The following is a 24,694-nucleotide window of genomic DNA, read 5'->3' on the forward strand; positions in this document are numbered from 1 at the left end:
TTTAACTACCAACAAAAACAACTATTAAAGTTCCATCTTATCATTAGCTGGTTTAACTTTTATTTAGCATGCGCAAATGTAGCTCAAGAGACACTTCGTGCGCAATACTAAAATAGTAATTTATTTTTGATCAGCTGAGTAATTGAGTCATTGTGCTGTGCACGGACTACAGACTTCATGGTTTAGAAGAGCAGCATGGTTTGCTGGCTTAATGGTTCAAAAGTAAATAGTAACTATTATTTAGAGGTCAACATAATATTTTGTCCAATGAGAAGACAGTATTTCTCAAGTTTTCAAATGCATTTATGTCAGTTGATCAGCAGTCAGCCGTTATTGATTTTAATCATTTGAACTGTTACATAAAAAGAGTGGCTGGCCCAGTTAATTGGAAGTTTACAAAATTTCATGAAGATCAAAAGATTTTTTTTCCGTATGTTCTTACATAAATAAATGGTCATGTGATGGAGTTGCATCAAACTATTATATTTTTTTGTTAGAACATACTAACAAAATTTAACCATTAAATGGTACATCACAAATATGATGTTCAATACTGTTGAAAGATATGAATCAGAAAAAAGTCTTCAATGATAATATTTTATTAAACAGAGGTTGGTTCTGTGAAAATGCAATTTGCAAAGAACATTTCAGGTTAAACATTTCCAATTTCATGCCTGACAAATATCGGTGTAGGAAATTGTAACACATGGATTCAAATTTGTTTAAATAAAAGTGGTATAAAGTGGTGAAAGCAATCCAAATTACTGAGGTAACACTGAGAATGACTCGCCATTTTTGAACGCAGAATTTGGGAGGCTGTTTCAATAAGAATTTTAGTCGTAACTTAAATAATCTTAAACGTCACAAATGGGAACACATTGATGTTTTTCTTTCCTCAACTTAGTGTTCAACTTTACTACTGGCTCAAGTTCAGGACACCATATACCAATATGAAATAATGAGACAATGTCACTAAGCTTATTTCTATTTACGACTAAAACTGACTAAGATCTTTTTTGAAGTGGTCCCAACGACCACTATTTTTCTATACCAAGACGCAAGTGGATGGTATGTGGTACACAGAAACTAAAAAACTACATTTTAGTACAAAACCTTTAAAATCATTCATTACCCAGTATTCAACGTTGAAAATAAAGGAGATTTTTTACGAAAGGGGGCCATGGGGTAACTACCTTAACCTTTTACTTTATTTCAAACTACTTTAAACAATCAAGAAACCGATAAATAAAACAAAATGAAGTCATTATGGTGCTTATAGATAGAAATGTACTATGTATATACATTCTCGTATAAAAAAATAATACTTAGAAATATAAATAAAATTATATTGATAAATATCAGAGTAATCAACAATAGTTAAACTGCTCAGTCATGATTTTTTTTCCTAAAAGGACTATACATAATTATTTAAAAAAAACAAAACTTTTAACATGAAATACTTAAGCTTGTCCATTTTGTTCAACATTGAAATGGTGTTTTAAACATAAGTAAAATTCATAATATTTGTCAATTTAAAATACATGTATCTTTCAACAATAAACCATTCTTAGTGTTCAAAATAATATTTTGTCCATTGGTAGGGCTAAAGTATTTTTTCAAATCAAATGAACATTTATTTTGGTAAATCAGCTGTCAGCTGTTATTGAATATGACCAGGTTGATTTATATAGTGGCTTGTGCAGTAGACAAGATCTAATTTCGAACACTAAATCAAGTTATGTTTGTTAGTTTTCAATTATCAAATCAAAGTAATTGCTCAAGTTAAGCCTGTGTATTAGCAAACATTTACCCATACTAAAAATAGCAATATGACTAGAAAACTACGGCTAAATAGAAGCAGTATCTCAACAATTTTTAACATCATGGTAGTGGAGTTATATAATTTTTTACAACAGTTTCTGTGAAAACTTAGTGGAAACACCAGTTTTAATGAAATACAATTAACTGAGCTTTGATTCTGACATTTGAATCAATATGTTTTCAATCTTTTGTGTTCAATATAAGAATGATTGTAGTTTTAGTATGAAGTCATTATAAAGTCATAAAAAGAATCAATATAAAATGTATAACTACATTTCAATAGATTGGTAGCATGATTTAAGTACATTGTTAATTATCAAAACTGAAATTTTCACCATGGTTATGTTCAACAGTATTTGTTTTCCATCTAATGTTTTAAAGACAAAATTTCATGAACAATACTGAATGCAAGTGTTACAACACTGCTAATCTACAACACACAAAATAGGCATAAAAAGATTAAAGAACTCAATTGAGGTATTAAGTCAGTTACAAATAAAAATAATTTTTTTAGCTAGACCTTAACTTATCATCATAATGCTTATAGAAAATAGCATTACATACCGGTCACCTTGATGGAAAATAGCACTGGTTTCCATTTTGAAAAGCCATGAAAATTTCCCCATTTGGGGCTCAAACTCACAACTACGGTAAGCAGTAAAATATACGGTAATGATTTATGAATAACAATAATGTTTGAAACTGACGTTGATCATGGAATAAATTTTCATCATTCAGAGTTTTAAGAATGTGAAATACATTCTAAACTACATAACAATGTCGAATACAAGTACTTCAATGTTTGGAGTAAAAATACGAAACGACAAGTAACAGTATATTAGAAGGAACAATACAAAATTCAGACAAAACTTCATAACAACTATGATTTAATACTATTTACAAATATAAATTGACAAACATGTCACATTGTCCGAAGACAATAATTCTAATTGTCAGCCATTTCAATAAACAGTATTATATGTACAAGAGCATGGCCAAATGAATGTCAACACAAAATGTTTCAGAAATAGCATTTTTGATGCTTAATGTGGTTTCCAAATGCATGTTCTGCAATTGTAAAAAAACTTTGGTTGTCAAGGCCACAGTTAAAATTTTGTTAGGCATTTCCCTGAAAAACAATCTTAGAAGTAGGTAGGTAGTGTGTTTTCTTTACTTCTTAACCCCTTAAAACTGTGATTAATTTGTTTAATTATGATCACCACTTAGGCTAAAAAACATGCGGGTCACTAGTATATTGGGTCAAGAAATACCTAACAAATTATTAATTAATAGTTACCTTATATTCTATATTTATTCATCAAAGATGGTGTGAAATGTCATTTAATAAAGTGCAAAATGGAACACTTTAAAACAGAAATTCGTAAAAATATGAAAATTAATTTCTTATTTTAAGAAAAACAAGAGCTGTCACAGTATGTGACGAATGCCCCCGAATGTGACATTGACCTATGAACAAGGTCAGTACATGAAAAGTTGATCTTGCCTTTACGTGTCAATTACGTGAGGTAGGGACATGGGTCTTGCACACGACACGTCGTCTTCATATGTGAAACACATGTGGCAAGTTTTAAAATCTTTCCATACAAGGGAAAGTTACAGCCCGGATACGACAACCTATACTCTATGTCCTTATATGCAGCATTCCATTGTGAATAAACACTAAGTGTGACCTTGACCTTTGAGGCAGGGACACGGGTCTTGCACGTGACACGTCGTCTTGGTATGTGGAACACATGTGGCAAGTTATTTTAAAATCTGTCCATACAAGGGAAAGTTACAGCCCGGACACGACAACCTATACTCTATGTCCTTATATGCAGCACTCCATTGTGAATAAACACTAAGTGTGACCTTGACCTTTGAGGTAGGGACAAGTGTCTTGCACGCCACACGTCGTCTTGGTATGTGGAATACATGTGGCAAGTTATTTCAAAATCTGTCCATACAAGGGAAAGTTACAGAGCCGGACGGACAGACGGACGGACGGAGGGTGCGATTTTAATATGCCCACCTTCGGGGGGCATAAAAACAATCACCCAACATCATCGAACAACAAACAACCTTAAAACCACAAAATCTGAATCTGAAACATTGTAGAGTAACTGTCAAAAATCTATGAATATTATTAAAGAAACAAATGCTTGACAGTTCATGAAATAAATATCTAACTGTTCATTAAATAAATTCTTGACTTTTCATGAATTATATACTTGATTGTTGATGAAATAAATACTTGGCTGTTCCATACATGCCATATTTCTGAGAGGCTTCCCAGGGGATTTTGGTCTGAATTCCAGGGGATTTTGATATTACACAAGGGGATTTTTACGCAACAAAATTTAGCACAATATCTACATTTATGATATAGGAAATATTACAGAAATACACTCTAATTACAATAATTTTTGGACTTAGTCATCATGATCCTTCATGGAATTTCACACTCATAATATTATGGCTGCTTTCCACTGTCAACTTTAAGCTAGTTTCTCAAAAAAAAAATATATATGTATATATTTTATTTTTCTTAAATTCCAGGCAATATCGATAGCGGGGGACCAGGGGATAGGTCGGAATTGTAGGGGATTCCCCCCCCCCACCGGGGGATATGGCATGTATGCTGTTCATTAAATAAATACTTGACTGTTAATTAAATAGATACTAGACTGTTCATTCAATAAATACTAAACTGTTCATGAAATAAATACCTGACTGTTCATGAAATAATTACTTGATTGCCGATTAAAAAAATATTTACCATATGCACTTCATAAACATTCAACTGAATAGTTTGAAAATTTATTAGTGCAAACAGTTCTGTCGCAGATGAAGTAAGATTTCTGCTTTTATGGAGACTATATAATTGAACAGTTGTGGTCCAGTGTAAGAGTATAAGAGTATAAGTATCTATTATGTGTTTCCGGTACGGATAGAAAAATCCGACCTGAGGGCACGCGCGTTAGCCGGTCACGAGGCTTGCCGAGTTACCGATCACGCAGCGTGCCCAAGGGTTGGATTTTTCGATCCGGACCAAAAAAACATGATTGATATTTATTTCTTGCATACCTAAAATTATGAATTTATTGAAAAAATGACGTAGAAAACGAACTTTCGTACATTTACACAAAAAAGCGCGTGCGACGTTATTTACTGACGTCATAGAGCGCAGTAATTTCAAATAACTAAAAATAGCGTTTTTTACGATGAATTATTTTCAATTTTAATTAAAAGTCTTGCAAACATTTATATTTGATTGCGCTTTATTGAAATGGCATTCTATATCTTTCATAAACCAGCAAGAAAAGATGAATATCATATTGGCGTTTTTTTCTTTTTCACCTATGCAAAAAATGGTGGTGGTGGGGTGGATTTTTATAAATTGATGGAGGAATCTGTCTTAATTGGTGGGATTTTTACATTCTGTAAGACCTGGTAATTGGAGATAACAGAGATTTGCACTACAACATGGACAAGAAAATTGAACAACAATTAGGTATGAATTACAACAACAATATTTAAAATCAAGATCATTGAAAAATAATAATCTTGACAGGGTCATAATGTTTGTTCACCTGTTGTTTTCAAATGACATATTAATTGACCCATGTGTATCGAATGCTTACTATACAATCTGTGTTTTATGTTGGTTTTCATTCTGAGCTGTATATATATATATATATATATATATACATAGAATAAATATAATTAAAATAGAAATACTCAAATTGATGACTGAATGAAATATACTTATAAAGATAACTAGAAGCACCGCAATGCGATGAAACCAGGTTTTTGTTATGGCCAATCAGAAATTATAGCCAATTAATTTGTTGTATGAGCAAGTTCATTCTGCAGCTTCATATAGGCTATATTCACACTAAAATTCATCACTATCCATCAATTCTAACTAAGTTGTTGGGCAGAAAAACATTTTTCTATTTTTAGGAACAGTGACATTGACCCCACCTCCCAAGCTAGCTCTTCACATAAGCTACCATCGCTCTAAGTTTCATCAATATCTATCGATGCTAACTAAAGTTAATGGGCAGAAACCATTTTTCTATTTTTAGTAACAGTGACCTTGACCCCACCCCCTCAAAAGAAATTCCAAGCTTGCTCTTCACATAAGCTACTAGTACCTACATACAAAATTTGGTCAATATCTATCAATCCTAACTAAAGTTATTGGGCAGAAACCATTTTCCTATTTTTAGTAACAGTGACCTTGACCTTAGCTCCATCCCCCTCAAAAGCAATCCCAAGCTAGCTCTGTACATAAGCTACCTACACACCAAGTTTTATCAATATCTATCAATGCTAACTAAAGTTATTGGGCGGACACCATTTTTTAATTTTTAGTAACAGTGACCTCGACCTTAGCCCCACCCCCCTCAAAAGCAATCCCAAGCTAGCTCTTCACATGCTGCCTACACACCAAGTTTCATCAATATCTGTCAATCCTAACTAAAGTTATTGGGCCAAAACCATTTTTCTATTTTTAGGAACAGTGACATTGACCCCACCTCCCAAGCTAGCTCTTCACATAAGCTACCATCGCTCTAAGTTTCATCAATATCTATCGATGCTAACTAAAGTTAATGGGCAGAAACCATTTTTCTATTTTTAGTAACAGTGACCTTGACCCCACCCCCTCAAAAGAAATTCCAAGCTTGCTCTTCACATAAGCTTCTAGTACCTACATACAAAATTTGGTCAATATCTATCAATCCTAACTAAAGTTATTGGGCAGAAACCATTTTTCTATTTTTAGTAACAGTGACCTTGACCTTAGCTCCATCCCCCTCAAAAGCAATCCCAAGCTAGCTCTGTACATAAGCTACCTACACACCAAGTTTTATCAATATCTATCAATGCTAACTAAAGTTATTGGGCGGACACCATTTTTTAATTTTTAGTAACAGTGACCTTGACCTTAGCCCCACCCCCCTCAAAAGCAATCCCAAGCTAGCTCTTCACATGCTGCCTACACACCAAGTTTCATCAATATCTGTCAATCCTAACTAAAGTTATTGGGCCAAAACCATTTTTCTATTTTTAGTAATAGTTCCCTTGACCTTAGCCCCTCCCCACTCAAAAGCAATCCCAAGCTAGCTCTTCACATAAGCTACCTACACACTAAGTTTCATCAATATCTATCAATGTTAACTTATGTTATTGGGCAGAGACCATTTTTCTATTTTTAGTAACAGGCGACCTTGACCTTAGCCCCACCCTCCTCAAAAGCAATCCCAAGCTAGCTCTGTACATAAGCTACCTACACACCAAGTTTCATCAATATAGGTCAATGCTAACTAAAGTTATTGGGCAGAAACCATTTTTCTATTTTTAGTAACAGTGACCATGACCATTTTTCTATTTTAAGTAATAGTGACCTTGACCTTAGCCCCTCCCCACTCAAAAGCAATCCCAAGCTAGCTCTTCACATAAGCAACTTACACACCAAGTTTCATCAGTATCGGTCAATGCTAACTAAAGTTATTGGGCAGAAACCATTTTTCTATTTTAAGTAAAAGTGACCTTGACCTTAGCCCCTCCCCACTCAAAAGCAATCCCAAGCTAGCTCTTCACATAAGCAACTTACACACCAAGTTTTGTCATTATCTATGAATGCTAACTAAAGTTATTGGGCAGAAACCATTTTTCTATTTTTAGTAACAGTGACCTTGACCTTAGCCCCACCCCCCTTAAAAGCAAACCCAAGCTAGCTCTTCCCATAAGCTACCTACACACCAAGTTTCATCAATATCTATCAATGCTAACTAAAGTTATTGAACAGAAACCAATGTTTGACGCCCGCCCGCCCGTCCAACGACAACCTCATTCTAATAACCCGATTTTCGTTGAAAACCTGGTTAAAAATGATACAAATATAAAAGCATTGATCTCGATTAATATGCACTAGATTGTAAGCAGTGATTTCTTTACAAAGTAAGAAAATAAACTTCACAAACAAGAAACATAATAAGTCAACAATGCTGTTTAAGAATGAGCTGAAGTATACTTTTTTAGGTCTTTAAAAAAAAAATATTTCCATAACTAACATTAAATACTCTTTCCATAACTGAGATAAAAAAAGTGTGTTATGACACTTTATATTGACTTAATCAAATATATACTAAATGGAAATAAATAAATAGTTAAGTGGATAAAGGTAACAGCTCAAAAAAGTTGTGTCAAGTAGGGTCAAAACATTCACATTCAAGAGTCTGCCTACATTAAATGTCTTCAACTTAGTAAGCTTCTGTCAACCCAGATATATCAAGCTCCTCTTGACTCTTGACAAATTCAAGCTTCTATCTAATTGACAGACTTGACTGTCTACTTCTTTCCAAAGAAGGAAAGAATGATGAGGAAAATGTAGACGACATCAATGTAGAGCTGAAGGGCTCCATAAACGTATTCCTCTGGGCTCAGCTCATGCTTTCTGCCGCCAACAATCATCTGAGTGTCATAGATCAGAAACTGGAAAAAGGGGGTTAAAAGTTTAATTATGGCATATTCACTGCATTCACCACAGAACAAATACACTTCTTTAAAGGTAAGTAGGAGCCATGTTTTTCCAAAAATTATCATTACAAACTTCTGACTTCACCGGCATATTTGTTAAAAAAAAATGGTAAGTTACCAGGGAAAAGACCAGAGCTGCCAGTCCTCCATACACACAATCCATGATCTGTAAAGATAAACAACAACTTTGATAAATCTTGAAGAGGAGCATTATAAGCAGATGTCAACATTTGTCCGTTATTTTTTCAGTCAGAAAGAGTCAATTTCAATTTCCGCAACAATAATTATCATTGTACCTTCGCTACACATCCCTGTGTATTGTTAATGGGAACATGTGTTCCAAGTTCCATTAGAACAACTTAATTAGCTTTTGAGTTATGGCCATGCACCCCAATGCTGAAATATGAATAATGACAAGGCTATCACAATACAATGTCTCGTTTTTTAAAAACATAAAAGCAAAAAGTTACATGATTGGAGCGGATTATCACTCAGTCTTTAATGTTCAATATTCCTATTTGTTCAACAATACAAAACCAACTTTTGAAAAGGAGAAACAGAGATCACAATTTATTTATAACTGCAATAATAAGATTTTACTTATGGAGTGAGAGTGGACTAGTGGTGTAGGTGTCCACCCCTCACGAGATACCAAGGGGTTGTGGTTTCGATCCCTACAACAGGTACTTTCTCATGGCTTCTCAAAGTGGACACCAGTAGGAAAAGGTCTCAAGCGAGATTTCAGAAGCTATAAGCTTATGTCACAATCAAGCATATAGAATAAATATAAACTACTTTTTTACTTGAAACTACAATTTTGAACGAACCAGGCTGTATCCAACAGTAAGGTAGGTGATCATACAGGCTATACCGAATAAGAAGAGAACCATCACCAGGGCAAACAGCAGTCCGGAACACATCGTGAAGTCAATCTGAAATGGAAACAGAATATTGAGTACCCAATTTTTTTAAATTTTCGCTTGGTAAGAGTATGCCAATCAAGAATACCACTGTTTTATTTTAGTGGAACAAGGGGCATACTTCAATGATTACTGAAGCCAGAGTTATGGACCTTCCTATGAGTATACATGTACGTATTGTCTCTGGAAACACTTGTACCAAGTTTCCATTGACTATCTCAAATGGTTTTTAAATTAATGGCACATTACCAATGTGTAACCAAATGACACAGACACCAAGGCTGTGACAATACTTCAACTTTTGGTCTTCCCAAGGCCACAGCATACTGTAGAAATTCTACAAATAACAAAAATGAACCATTTTTTCTCAATTTTTTAAGCATTGATCAAGAAAGGTGAAAACAAATTAACATGAAAATTTAAATCATAAAAAAACTTCCAAATATGTTGTTAATATGACTGACAGAATGTGGCAATATTTCATGGATATAACTGTGTCAGTAAAAGAAATGTACTTAACTCTAACTTCAATCAAGATAAAGTTCATTTTCAGACAAAAAATGAGATTGTGAGAAATATAACATCTGCTAGCACAGCATTAATTATTTTTGTTGTGAATAGGGTTTTAGCCAGGAAAGGGTGCTGCAGAAGAGGAACACAGTGCTGTGGGTGTAAAAGGGCACATTTTATCTGACCCTATTTGAGCTGAAAGGTCAAGTTTATTTCTGTAGTTGCAGTTTCTTGTATAATACATACAACTGAAGATAGACAATAATGACCAATACAATGTAGCAAGATTTGCTCTCCTTGCATCTTTTTTATAGTATGTATAAAAAGAAATTCTACATTTTACTATTCATCATAAACATCCAGTATTTAAGTTGCTCAGAATTTATTGAAGTTTAAGCAGGTATTAATGATTTTGCTGTATCTTATATAGAGAGAGAATATTTAAAAGTTTACAGAAAATTTTGACCCCTCGGGTGGGGCCATTTTTCACCGAGGGACATAATTTGAACAATCTCTGTCAAGGACCACTACCTGAGGCTGCATACCAAATATTCTGGGTCATGGGCATGGGATTTCAAAGAGGATGTTTAAAAAATTTAAAATGTTGAAGCTAGATGCCAGACAACGGACATTGGGCGATCACAATAGCTCAACTCAACATGCTCAGGTGAGCTAAAAACCTGCACATGATATAGAATTGTTCTGAAAGATTAAGAAAAAGAACCAACCTTTGTCTGGATGGCAAAGATGGAGATAGCCAGACACACGAGAGTGGTGATGCCAGCAGCCACCATCACGATCTTTGTGTCGTAGAAACTGCAAAATATCAAACACTTCAGTCAAACTTAGTTCAAGGTTGACGGTTGTTTACATTTAGTTTTTATATTCTCATTTCATTTCCTGTCTACTGTAAGGGACCAATCAACCGATGAGTGGTCTAACAGTATTCATGTCAACCTCTTGTCCAAGAGGTTATGGGTTCAACCCCCAATTTGGACCTTTGTTCTTGGCATCTCAAAAATGCCACCTTTACTGGTGTCTAACCAGGGGTATAAACAGTGGTGTACTGGATGTAGTCCGTGGGTACATCCCTAAGGTACAGAGGTTAAAATCCTGTTCCCGGCCCAATATGATTTTTAAAAAGAAAATATGTTGTTTTTTTAAATTATCATTATATTTAAAAAAACTAATTTTATGTCTAAACTAATCACCTTGATGTTTATTTCAAAATTTTCAGTTTTATATTTGATAACATAAAAACAGGCTTTTGAACAGCAGATCGTACTTACGATGCAATCATCGCCACCATGTATGTGAAGGCCAGCGTCTAAAAACAAGTGGAAAAATCAGCAGCTTTTTAACAAGATCGCTTATTACATATTTTTTTTATTGGGAGTAGTAGTTGAAGCAATTTATAACTAAGTTAATTTATTATAGTATTTTTCTTGAGTTGATCTTTCATTACATCCATACCCTTTAAAACTAGCGGGTAGCTGCAGAAATTAGGTGCCAAATAATTTTATTGTCACTTTTTTAGTATTATGTACAAATTTTGATTGAAAAATATACTGAAGGAAATAGATAATTCCAAAAGTGTAGTATGTAAGAACTCAATAAAGGCTAACTGGAAATGTATGAATAAATGCATAGGATGTATTTCGTATTAAATCTCCAGAGCCTTTATTTTTTTAATTACAAATATTTTGTTTATGATATTAGTTTTGTGTAACCTATCACAATAAAGTTTTTCTTTAGAAGATGATTATTAAGTGTGCAGGAGATAAAATAGTGGCTGATATATTTTTGCAGCTGGTAAAACATTTCCCTATAGAGGGATCTCCCATGACGAGCAGAGTAGATCTCTTACACCAAGTGCCAAAACTTCAGCTTCATATTATAATAAGCTTTTTGGATTATTTGTAACACATATTATGAGTATGTAATTCCCAATATTTCAAAAATGTTGTTTCAAATAAAAAAAAAAAAATCATATTTCAATTAAGAGATTTTTTTGTACTCGTGTGTTTTCACATGATTTTCAAGATGTCAGTGATTTCTGTACATCAAAGGGAAGTAACCCTTGAGTGGTGTTTGAAAAAGAAGCAAATTATAGTTTGAAGGCAGTTTATGCATTGTTTGTTTGCCAGAAATATACAAAATGGCTCCCAATAAAGCACTCAACACGTCAATTTTGGCACAACTGTCTATAAGGACAACTATGATATTTATTGTTTGCAAGCGTAATTTTTTTAGAAAGTGTCAAAATATCAAGAAAACACACTTACAAATATTCCCAGACATATCAGGTTTCCTGGATGCTTTCTCCTGCAAAAGGAAAACAACAAAATATGTATTAACTAAGCATTTCAGTGTGCTCAGAAACCATGCTGTTGTGCAAACAGATTTCCATATTCAGTGGTACGTATACATGCTTGTTAATCATTTGACCATGTTTGACGACCTATTTAATGGCATCTCCACATGAAATGTTTTACTATAAAACTTAAAACTGTTAAAAGACTAAGAACTTTTGTCATGACATTTTAAAAGAAATAGACCTATAATATCTGGAATATAATGCAATCCCTCTTTTTTTAGTCTCTTTAACAGATAAGAGCAAAATGAAAGAGGACAATGATTGAAATTAGAACAAGACGGCCAGCCTAAATGTTCGGTAACGCTGCACTCTCACAGATTGACAGTTTTGGTATTTTTTTGAAATTTGATTCTGAGAATCAGCTGATTGTTGCATCAATGCCTACATTCCAGCCATATAAGATAAATCACAATAGAACAGATCTCAAATGTCTGGTAAACCGCTGATTTTTTTTATTTTCGCCAAAAACATTTCTTAACATAAATATGAAAAAAAAACTGTGTCCTGATCATTTGTAAGCTGTCTAAAATTATGGGTTTTCAGACATTTGCATAAAAGTTGGCTCAATCCAAGACAAAAAAATTAAGAAGTTGTCAAAACTGTCAATCTGTGAGAGTGCAGCTTTAAATGTGTATGTATTTAGGTTTGTGGATTACACTAGTTATAAAACAATACTATTAACAAAATAGTATTTGGGCTTGTTTAGAAAACAACTTAATTTTTATGACTTCGAAGGTGTAACTGATTGTTTACCTCACTCCTGGACAGCAGACCAGAACAAAGTATGTCACCAGGAAAGTCGCACTGAAAGGTAAGAACCCGTCTTGTTTTCAGCTATTTATTACAAGATACAAGAATCTATATTTGAAGCTGGGTATACGATAACAAGAAACCTTACCTCATTGAGCTATTTTTCGACATTATGATCTATATATTATTTAAACAAATTTGTTTTGATGAAAACTCATTTTACTTGCCAAGATATGAATTCGTTGAAATGATGACTGATCTCTTTAAAGCTGCACTCTCACAGAATAATATTTTTTTTATTTTTTGACTCTGAATCAGCTGATTTTGGCATCAACGCCTTCAATTCAGTCATATAAAATAACTCACAATAGAACAGATCTCAATTGTTGAAAAAAAACATAGTAACGCTATAAGCCATAACATATATTTTCGACCATAAATATGAAAAACTGTGATCTAATCTTTAGTTTGTCATTATATATCAATGGTTTCCAGACATTCCTCCAAAAAATTGATCATTCCAAGACAAAACAAAAGAAGTTGTCAAAACAGTCAATCTGTGAGAGTGCAGCTATTGAAGGTCATAGAATAGGAACAACACTTTAACATATTTTACTTCGTTCTTTTCAACCCAGTCTATTTAAACTCAGGTGCCCATTGCGTTAAAGAATCAACCTTATAACTTCAATAATCTTAAATCCATTTTAATGTAAAAAAAATAAAATGAAAAAGTAGTTTTTAAGTTTTAAGCTAAAGCTTAAGTATAATTTTACCAAAGTAATGAAAATATTACACTAAGATAGTTTCAATTTATTACTAAGAGCAGGCCCAGCATACCTGCAGCTTGTGATCATAGTCAAATAGAGGTCACACAATACCAAATAACAGACTTACTATGACACATAGTAGGCTGCGACCCCACCAGAGCTGTGAAGAAAGGAATGAATATCCTTCCTGAAATACAATTCAATTCCGTTAATTGCATTTATTTTTACAGGCCTTCTACCCCAGAAATACAAGGAAGAAATATGCAATTGAGTAACATCACCATAGGGAAATGCTTACATTATCACTGTAGGGAAATGATAACATTATCAACTTAGGAAAATGCTTACATTATCACCTATGGGGAAATGCTTACATTATCTCCGTAGAGAAATGCTTGCATGTATCACCGTATGGAAATGCTTACATTATCACCGTAGGGAAATGTTTACATTATCACTATAGGGAAATGCTTACATTATCATCATCAGGAAATGCTTACATTATCACTTTAGGGAAATGCTTACATTATCACCATATGGAAATACTTACATGTATCACCGTAGGGAAATGCTTACATGTATCGACATAGGGAAATGCTTACATGGATCTTACATTATCACCATAGAGAAATGCTTATATTATCACCGTAGGGAAATGTTTACATGTATCACCACAGGGAACTGCTTACATTATCACTGTATGGAAATGCTTACATGTATCACCGTATGGAAATGCTTACATATATCACCGTAGGGAAATGCTTACATGTATCACCATAGGGAAATGCTTACATGTATCTTACATTATCACCATAGGGAAATGCTTACATTATCACCATAGGGAAATGCTTACATTATCACTGTAGGAAAATCATAATGCTTACATAATCACCATAAGGAAATGCTTACATGTATCACCATATGGAAATGCTTACATGACTTGATTTTTGGAAATGGTATGTATCATGGGAAGTACAGTACAAGCAATAGCCCACTTTCCTCACTCACTCGAGGGAATAAAGTGTTGTTTGTGGGTTTCCTCCGAGGGTAAAACTGTTTCCCTCGCTGAAATTCCCCCCAAGTTCCACCCAGTTGCTTGTTTACCACATAGTATTACATAAATGGTAGCGTCTGAAAATCCTATGATATTTTCCTATAATCTGTAGTTAACATGAGGGAGATATTATTTTTTTAAAAATCAATAATAACAATTCTTACCATAGTGAGAACCAGGTGGTCACACCAAATGTCACCAACAGTTGTACAGTCAGAATCAGATACACCTAAAATATAATTATGAGAAATTATGCAAAACAAACAAAGGTCTTGTTAGGATTTACATCTTTTTCAAAAACAGGTCGGTATCCTTTTTTTATTTTATTTCTTTATTGGGTTTTATGTCAGAACCTTATTGTCATCATTGGGGAATCGTGTTAAAGTAATCTTTTGTATAAAGGTTTCTAAACTACACATTAAAACACAAACTTAATTATTATTATTCCATTATTTTTAAATTGTTTACCAACAGACTATAAAAAAGGTAGGGTTGGTGCCTATTCCGTAGCTAGGGCTGGGTAGCTCGAACCAGAATTTTTGAGGCCATGTTATACTCTTATTAAAACAGTTTGGACAAAGTATACATTTTACTCTATCTTCTACAGACTTGAAGATAACAAATGAAAACACACTTGCTTAAAATCAAACATTCAAACAATTCATGTAATCTACCATTTTCCTGAACAATCATATCAGCTGTTCAGGTATTGTAATCTGCAACTTGCTTAACTGCATTCATATTGATTATTTATACTGAATACAGCTAAATACCTAATATGTCCTAGTTTTAAGATTAAGATTAAGATTACATTACTTGTTTAGATTTTCAATGAGCACCGCAGCACAAAAGCCAATGCCTATCTGTTTCTATTTAGGAGAACAGGAAACATAAGTTGACAATTATTAAAGCTGGAGTTGTGGTCCTTGCTGAACATGAGTGTATTATGTATGGCAACAAATGTACCAAGTTTGGTTTGAAAATCTTGAACATTTTTTTACTTTAATAAGCCCAAGGATAAAGTTTTCATCTGAAGACTACCCCAAAGAGGATGATCCCAAGGCTATCCCAATACTTTATTACAAAAAAAGTGAGCTGAAAATGTGAAATTGAATTACCTTCTTGATGAATCCTCTCCTCACAGTCTTGTTTGAGAATGTATCATCCTGAAACATATTCATGCCACGATCATCCGCTTTAGGGGCTGCCAGCTCAGGCTCCCCATGGCCCGCTTGTCCGTATCCCTGGGGTTGACCCTGAGGCTCCTCATATCCATACCCCTGGGGTGGGCCTTGAGGGTGTAGGGCATACCCCTGGGGTGGGCCCTGAGGCTCCCCAAATCCATACCCCTGGGGTGGGCCTTGAGGGGGTGGAGCATACCCAACCAGTGGGGGCTGCTGACCAACAGTGTTGTACCCTAGAATGCAGAGTAAAAGTTGTTTTAGAATATTAAGATATCAATGTGGTAAGAGTAAAGACATTCAGCACTTTGGGCTCAATTTCAGCAAAGAATATTTATCGTAGTTCAAACTATTTATCTGTATTCCAGGGTTTCCAATAAAGGATGTTTGCCAAAACTTCCAAAATTGAGTACTTGGAAGTACAAAACTTCCACTTTTTTGGAGAAAACTTCCAAAAGTGAAGGCTTGGAAGTTCAGAATATCAAAACCTGGTGTCATCAAAATCTGGTGTCAATGTTACTTTGTGGCCACATTTTTAATAAGTCTTGAAATAAAATGTGTTCTTAAAATACAGAAGTTCACAAGTTATAGTTACACATTATTTAATATTTAAAGTATTTAGTTGGACAATGGTGGAAAATTCAATAAGTTTGAGAGGCACAAACTTCCAAGCTTCAGAGGAAAAATTCCAATATTGCTGTCAAGAAAGTTCAAACTTCCAGTTTCAAATTCTTAAGAAAGACCAATTTTAACTTATTGGCATAATTTGCATCATTTTTTGTAATAAAAACATATTATTTGCTTAAAAAAGGTATCACAGTGTCTTTATAAACAAGTGCAAACATTCATACAGATTGGTGTAATATTTTGTTGAGGAAATATAGTCCTACTTTATTGATCAAAGCCTACAGGAAGTTATGCCATACATAATTTATTACTAATGTTGAATGTGTTTACACAAATGATTAAGTTAAAAGGCCTTTAAAAAAATTGCACAATGTCCGACAAATCAGGTGCCTGCAGCCCGCAGGCTGCCAAAGGTTTCCGTCGGTCTACCATATCTTTTTTATATTAGCCCAAGGGCTTCCAAAAAGTATGGATGTATATTACGCCCTAAAAATGGGCTTTAAGTTCAAAATTGAGTCCTTGGAAGTACAACTAGTCGCTTTATTCTGAAAAAAAATTAACGGCGAAAGCTTGGAAGTTTATCAAAACCTGATGTCAAGGTTACTTTTATGGCACCAAAAAAGAAAAATCAATTATTTGAATACAACTTTGTAGAGTTTGCAAATTATAGCTATAAATTATTGAATTTTTAATAAGTTTGACAATACTGAACAAAATTCTTAGTATTAAGACTTAAACTTCCACATTTCAGAAAGACTTCAAAAATTGATGGCAAGGAAGTTCATACTTATAGTTTCAAACTATTAATGAATATCCTGACAACCACATATTTCAGAGACCTGAAGCTGGGGAAATACACAAAAAAGCTTCTGTCTAGGCTTCTGACAAAACAGTTAAATACACATGGTGTCCTTTAAACTGTTTATAGCAAGCAGGGCCTATACAGCAAAAATTGGGAAGACATTTAGGGAAATTATAACGCCTTTACCCTTAAAATTTGGAAAATTTATTAGTGTATCATAGTGGGTGTATCACGTAAATGCTTCAAGCTCATTTATTAAAGTAAATAAAAGATTGGCATTCAACTAGAAACAAACAAAAATTTTATAGCAATAAAAAATAATCTAAAAAAACACTAAGAAAAAACTTTTTTAAATTAATTTTTGGCAAACATGTGTCTTTGAGTTGGGATTTTTTTTTTCAATTTTGAAGCACCATAGCCAATTTTCATCCTTTACATAAAAACATGAAAAATCCCGGTTTAAGAGACACAGAGCAGACACAAATCTATTGCTTAAACCTTTGACCTTGAACTCTGAACTTAAACTTGACCTGTAATTTGAGTTCTCTTGATGTGGTGAACATTTGACCCAGTCTCATGAACATGAGGAATGTCGGTTCTTCACTTTATCTTGATGTGGTGAACATTTCACTTGAGTTTTGTGAAAATTCTTCAAGGACTTTAGGAGAAACGGATGAACATAAAGGTGAGACAGACGTGCAGACAGATGAACAGAAATCAGCACAAAAAACATATGTATAATAATAATACATGATCTAACACATCTTTATTAAATCTGAAAATTGTGAAATGTTATAGCAGAGTAATGTATTGGAAACTAAAAGCATAAAGACATTTAAATATCATGATCTACAACCACAAGTTATTTTCGGGCTGCCAGCCCTACAATCAGGATACCCAGTCGATTACCATGAACTGGGCTACCATGAAAAAATATCTTGTCTGACTCTGTTACTACCTGTAACAAGTCAATTTGTTTTCTGAATATGAAATTTTCTAGTTGTAGTACATGTAATACAAAAGTGCCACTGAGAAAATGCCAGCGCTCGTCCGTTTCTTTCCAGTCAGTTTCATCTGATTATCTTACTGCTTTTTGGTCATGGCCAAGGTTAGTTTTTTCACGCTCACTACAATGCCGAAAACAACACTGACAATTACAACAAGGCTATGACAATACCTCAACTTTTTCCTTTGAAAAACAGACAAGCTTAAAGTCTTACAAGAAAGGTTTCCGAAATATATACTCTCACATCTACAAGGAAATCTTTCAAAACAAAACTAACAGTAGGAAAAATACATACAGTGGTTAACAAAGTTCCAGAAAGAAGTGTATCACAATTAAAGCTGCAATTTAAATAGGAAATTAGAAGCTTCATACACATGTTTGTGATTATAAAGCAGAATAAGTCAGCTGCATGCAAGTGAAACAGAAATTGAATTGATGAGAAAACAGAAAACATGAAAACACAAACATTGTGAAATCATATTAAATTCATTAAAGAATAGATATAATATGATATAGTGAAACTACATGTATGACAGTTTTTTAAAGGGCACAATATATATTTTTCATGTTGATAGACAGAATGTGTAACTCATTCGAATGTTACATTCAAAACAAAAAGCTTATGATTTCTGTACAAATACCGGTACCGGCTAAAGTGTCTTTTCAGCTGTTTTAGGGGCCGAACGCAGCCCCATATCTCTCCTGAAAAAGTGTATATCACGCCTCAAACATAAATGGCACAACGCCATTGGTCCAGGACTGGTCACTGGTGACCCCATATTTTTCCATATTGGGTCACCAATTTTATATCGTACCAAAATGGAGTCTATTTTCCAATTCTGATGAATATCCTGATGAATAAATGAAACATATAAACATTTTAACAGGTTGTAGACGTGATATATACGTTTCAGGGTTAGTAGGTGACCTGATATGGTTTCCGTTGCCCTGAATATCCCATGTTGGGTCACCTACTAACTAACATTTTTCCCTCCCCCAGAAAATAAAATCTTTTTTTTAAACAAAAAACCTCTTACTCTAAGGCATTTGCAGCAATATAATGCCATTCATTAATATTACCGTAGGTTTGTTGAATAAAACGTTTGAAAACAATATGAACATTATATAAATCATATTAGCATTATTTCCCTTTTTGCCAAAATGAAGCTATTTTTCCCCTGTTAAAGGTCCCAGCACCATTAATTTAAAAGTGAAAAAAAAACACTGAAATAAAATAATATTACCCGGTAGGCTTCAAAAAAGTTTTTTTTTAAGGGCTACCTCAACCTGGCCAAATATTCCCCAGTTAGAAAGCGCCAAAATATCACAAATATTTGTTTGTCTGTTCACAAATCATACGCTTTATTTTGTCATGATCATTAAAGACAAATGAGTACAAAATAAGAATACATTCAAATGAAAGAATTTTTTTTGCATGAACCTATAATGTGCCCCTTAAAGATATTAAAACTAGAAGGATTGCTATTATCTAATGACACAGTCTATTAATGAAACTTTATTCACACCATTGCATTTTTTCTTTTTCTAAACTTGACATTTTACCAATGCTCCTTTTGTAATTGTTTTTTTATAGGTGAATACACATGTATATATATATATAAAAAAGAGTGCATTTGCAAAAAACATATGCAAATTTCGGTTGAGAACTCTTTCCAATATGAGTTTTAAATTTAATGTCATTTATAAACATGGGAATTAAATGATTTCACAATGTCTAATTACCTTTTTGATACTCTGTGCCTGTAACATGATGGGAATCTCAGGTTTATAATTTCACCAGGCCAAGAGTTAAAATGTCTCCATCTTACCCACATTTTGAGGGATGGGCAGGTCGATATGTGTTTTTCTCTTCTTCCTCACCAAATAATTTCGTAATGAATTTTGTATAGAATATGACTATCCAAGAAGCTAAAAAATGATCTGGGGCCATTTCAATAAAGGATCTAATTAAAATCGTTCTGGGGGCCGTTTCAATAAAGGATCTAATTAAAATCGTTCTGGGGGCGGTTTCAATAAAGGATCTAATTAAAATTGTTCTGGAGGCCGTTTCAATAAAGGATCTAATTAAAATCGTTCTGGGGGACTTTCAATAAAGGATCTAATTAAAATCGTTCTGGGGGACGTTTCAATAAAGGATCTAATTAAAATCATTCTGGGGGCCGTTTCAATAAAGGATCTAATTAAAATTGTTCTGGGGGACGTTTCAATAAAGGATCTAATTAAAATCGTTCTGGGGGCCGTTTCAATAAAGGATCTAATTAAAATTGTTCTGGGGGCCGTTTCAATAAAGGATCTAATTAAAATCGTTCTGGGGGACGTTTCAATAAAAGATCTAATTAAAATCGTTCTGGGGGACGTTTCAATAAAGGATCTAATTAAAGTTGTTCTGGAGGCCGTTTCAATAAAGGATCTAATTAAAATCGTTCTGGGGGCGGTTTCAATAAAGGATCTAATTAAAATCGTTCTGGGGGCGGTTTCAATAAAGGATCTAATTAAAATCGTTCTGGGGGACGTTTCAATAAAGGATCTAATTAAAATCGTTCTGGGGGACGTTTCAATAAAGGATCTAATTAAAATTGTTCTGGGGGACGTTTCAATAAAGGATCTAATTAAAATCGTTCTGGGGGACGTTTCAATAAAGGATCTAATTAAAATCGTTCTGGGGGACGTTTCAATAAAGGATCTAATTAAAATCGTTCTGGGGGACGTTTCAAGAACTTTAGTTTTATCTTCAATAATCTTAAATCTGTATAAATATCACAAATAGCGCCACAAAGATAATTTTTCTCAACAACTTTGTGTGTATTTTTAAAACTTTTGAACGTTAAGATTACTCAAATATGTAGCAAAATAATGAAAATATGACTCTTAAGACACTTTAAATTAACGTCAACTATATACAAATTATCAGTATATCAATACTCAAAAGTATAGTCAAGTTGTTCAATGACCATATGACGTTAATCTCAAGTATATGAAAACTAAATGCAACAGTGATACACAGAGGTACTTCCTGAAAGCATGTGACACTTTTCAGAATTAAATTTAATACGTAAAAACTGGATATATCTGGGGCTGTTAATGAACTAGTACATTCTTGCATTCACAGTCTCTTTATTCTGCAGGTATATATGAGAATGATCTGCATCCATTTACATGTAAAAAATAATGATAAATGAAAACATTCAAACAGTCATGCATAATGACAGTCTAAAACAAGCAAAAAGCTTACAAGTAAACAACATTTACATTTTTCTGGTATATAAAGAGTGTGTTATAACAGTTATATCACTATGGCAATTGTATTAACACCATAACAAGCCATGCCTTTTTCATTCACGAACCATTGTTCATATTTGTGATACATAATTTTAAAAAAGAAACAAATTCAAACCAATTTTTTCACCATTTTCTGTTACAGAAATTGGTCCGGCATGGTCAAAATTGGTTAAAATCCTGTATCCTACCTTGATTTGGGTACTGTGCACTTTCATCGTAACTTGGAGGTGGGGGCATCTGATTTGATGTCATGGCTAAATTGTGTCCCTATAAAAACAAAAATATGTTTGAAAGAAAAAGATGCTAAGCGGAAAAATAACTTATTTCTTCCAAAAACCAGTTATTAAATATGAAAACTGTTTTCGTAGCAATCTTGCAGAGGATGTAAAAATTACCTCGGTGTATTAATAGTATATAGTCAGGTTTGTGCGCTATGGTTTCACCCCTGTTTCAGGACAGGATGCTTTTTATTAGGAAGGTCATAGTGCTGCAGATGACAGAAAGGGTGTTAAAGGAAAAAATAAGATTATAGTTGTTTTGACTAATGTTGGTCTACAGCAAAGTCTTTAAAAGGTTGCTGGACGTCTTTTATAGTTCTTTGGTCTTCATAAGGTCTGTGATCAAGCCAGTCACTGAGTGGTTGCAGGCAGTCGCCAACCTTTTTTGGGCAAGCAACTGAATGCCGACTGATTGTTGCCTTATGGCTGACCTTTTGAAAACTGATATATATAACCATGGACCTATAAACCATGGATTGGCAACTCTCATCTGTGTTAATGGGATAATCTCAAACTCACGCGTGCAGCGGGATTTCATTCCGAGATCTTACTGTGTGGTCATTTTCCAGACGTCCGACATCGGCCGAATGTATACATGTAGGAAAACATTAATTAAAATTGACTCAAATGCGCGGTACTTTCATTTGAGTTGATAATAGTCCAATTGAATCTGATTAAAATCACAGTTAATAATTATAATTAAATCTATAACTAACAAGGAATTATTAGCAGAGTAGGCGGAAATAACCGAAGATCCCCGTTAATCACCGATCGGAGATTCTGCGGAATTTTCCGATATTTGCCGAGCGCGCGCTAAGGATTGTGGGTAAATTATTATTTCTTATCATTTCATCGATATGGGGCAGTTGCCAATCCATGGTTTATAGGTCCGTGATATAACATTAATCTATGTTAAAAAAGGTTGGATATCACTTTTCTACAGTGTGCAAATCATGCAAAGAAGTGTAAGGGCAGGCACAGTAGCCATGGAGACAAAAGTCTGAAAAGACTGTTGCCACTATTTCTATACCAAAAAGTCTGGAGTCAACATATCTTAGGGGCCGAAATATCTCAGGGGCCTATTTAGTAGTTGGCTGATATGGTAGGGGGTCGATTAATCTAGGTGTGATTCAGGCTTAAGAAGGTCGATTAATCTAGGTGTGATTCAGGCTTCAGAAGGTCGATTAATCTAGGTGTGATTCAGGCTTAAGAAGAAGCCACAATAATGCGTGTTTAGGGAACTTTTTTAACATTTGGATACTCATTTTGTTCCCTAAACGCCACAAGTCAACTGAGCTGTACCAATGTAAAATATATTCTTCAACTATTACTCCACAATACTTAACATTTTACTGTTAAATTAAATCACCGAAACACAGACATATACAAATATATCTTGAACAACTTAACTTAAATCATATGAACTTAAAAGTATTTCTATAAAGACAAACATTACCCAATATATATAGCCCGGAATTAACTTAACTGGGTTTTCCCATGCCGGTACAAATAAAAGGTGAATATCGAGCTATTGAAATTCATGTAACAGTCCAATGACTCTATTGTCTCCGAAGTAACAAGTGTATATAACAACTGTTTAATTTTATTTGTACCGGAGGATTAGGCTGGGAAAACCCGAATAACTATAATTCCGGGCTTAAACTATTGAAACACACGGTAATCTCGAGAAAACACTAAACTAATTTTTGCTCGTCAATGATCTGATGCTAAGTACGTACTGAACTGTTCTTTTCCAACAAAAGTACTTATCATGAATTGCATAATAGTAAATACGTTTAAATAATGTAACTCTTCATAGAAAAACATTTTCTCCTTAAGTAATCACTGGGAATCCGTTGATTTAATTTTCGGGAAATTAGGGCGGGGGAAACATATTTTCGCAGTTTTTGCCTGACAATAACTTTATTTCAAATGGATCAAATAGTTTGACCTTTGGCATTTCGTATATATTAATGAAAAAAAAACTTACCGTAAAATATACAAACGTTGACTTGTCCTCGAAGTAGAAATAAGACGAGTATTACAAAATAACTGGATTTTATTTTTCCGTTTCGCAATTTGACATCCGGAAGTAAATAAACATGTTAGAGTTGACGAACTAAAAAATCGCTACCATCTTTGAGCTCCATCATCATCATCATCATCATCATCATCATCATCATCATCATCATCATCATCATCATCATCATCATCATCATCATCATCATCATCATCATCATCATCCCACCAACACCTCCACCATCACCATTATCATCATGACATCATCGTCGTCGTCGTCGTCGTCGTCGTCGTCGTCGTCGTCGTCGTCGTCGTCGTCGTCGTCGTCATCATCATCATCATCATCATCATCATCATCATCATCATCATCATCATCATCATCATTGTTACAATTATCAGTATCAGCAGCAGCAACAGCTGTAATTGCAGCAGCAGATGTTTGAAGCCAATGGTAAGTCATGTTCATTAACATCAACATCCTAATGCACCAGTCAAATGTAACCACGGCCTCCCAGGTATGGGGTATACCAGGGAAAGCCGGGGAAATGGGCCGTGTTTTTACCTTCCAGATGGCCCCGCAGTGCCAGGTGAATGCAGTGGTTTTGACTTTACATCAAAAATAGGAGGGGATGGGCCTTACCTAGGGTCCCTGGGGTGCGGGGGGATTTTACAAGCAGTTCGGGCCTGCAGGACGGGGATTTTACCCGTGTTCGGCTGGACCGAAAGTCAAAAT

The 24,694-nt window shown here is 34.2% G+C and overlaps 1 protein-coding gene across 2 annotated transcripts; it reads right to left on the minus strand.

Annotated features, from left to right (window-relative positions):
* Nucleotides 1-583: 583 nt before the first annotated feature.
* Nucleotides 584-24,053, minus strand: LOC128234036 (protein lifeguard 3-like). Of its 2 annotated transcripts, XM_052947989.1 has the most exons (13): nucleotides 23,933-24,053; nucleotides 21,853-21,931; nucleotides 20,108-20,125; nucleotides 15,867-16,165; nucleotides 14,913-14,977; nucleotides 13,822-13,881; nucleotides 12,931-12,981; nucleotides 12,086-12,125; nucleotides 11,090-11,127; nucleotides 10,529-10,616; nucleotides 9,198-9,302; nucleotides 8,489-8,536; nucleotides 584-8,325 (listed from the first exon to the last, which is right to left on the minus strand). In XM_052947989.1, exons 2-13 carry the CDS (start codon nucleotides 21,914-21,916, stop codon nucleotides 8,182-8,184), a joined length of 1,020 nt encoding a protein of 339 aa, XP_052803949.1. In that variant the 5' UTR covers nucleotides 21,917-21,931; nucleotides 23,933-24,053; the 3' UTR covers nucleotides 584-8,181. The 2 variants fall into 2 exon arrangements, with proteins under 2 accessions (XP_052803949.1, XP_052803950.1); XM_052947990.1 differs by lacking the exon at nucleotides 20,108-20,125.
* Nucleotides 24,054-24,694: the final 641 nt, after the last annotated feature.

Source organism: Mya arenaria, chromosome 5, assembly GCF_026914265.1.
Source record: "Mya arenaria isolate MELC-2E11 chromosome 5, ASM2691426v1".
Lineage (NCBI taxonomy): Eukaryota > Metazoa > Mollusca > Bivalvia > Myida > Myidae > Mya > Mya arenaria.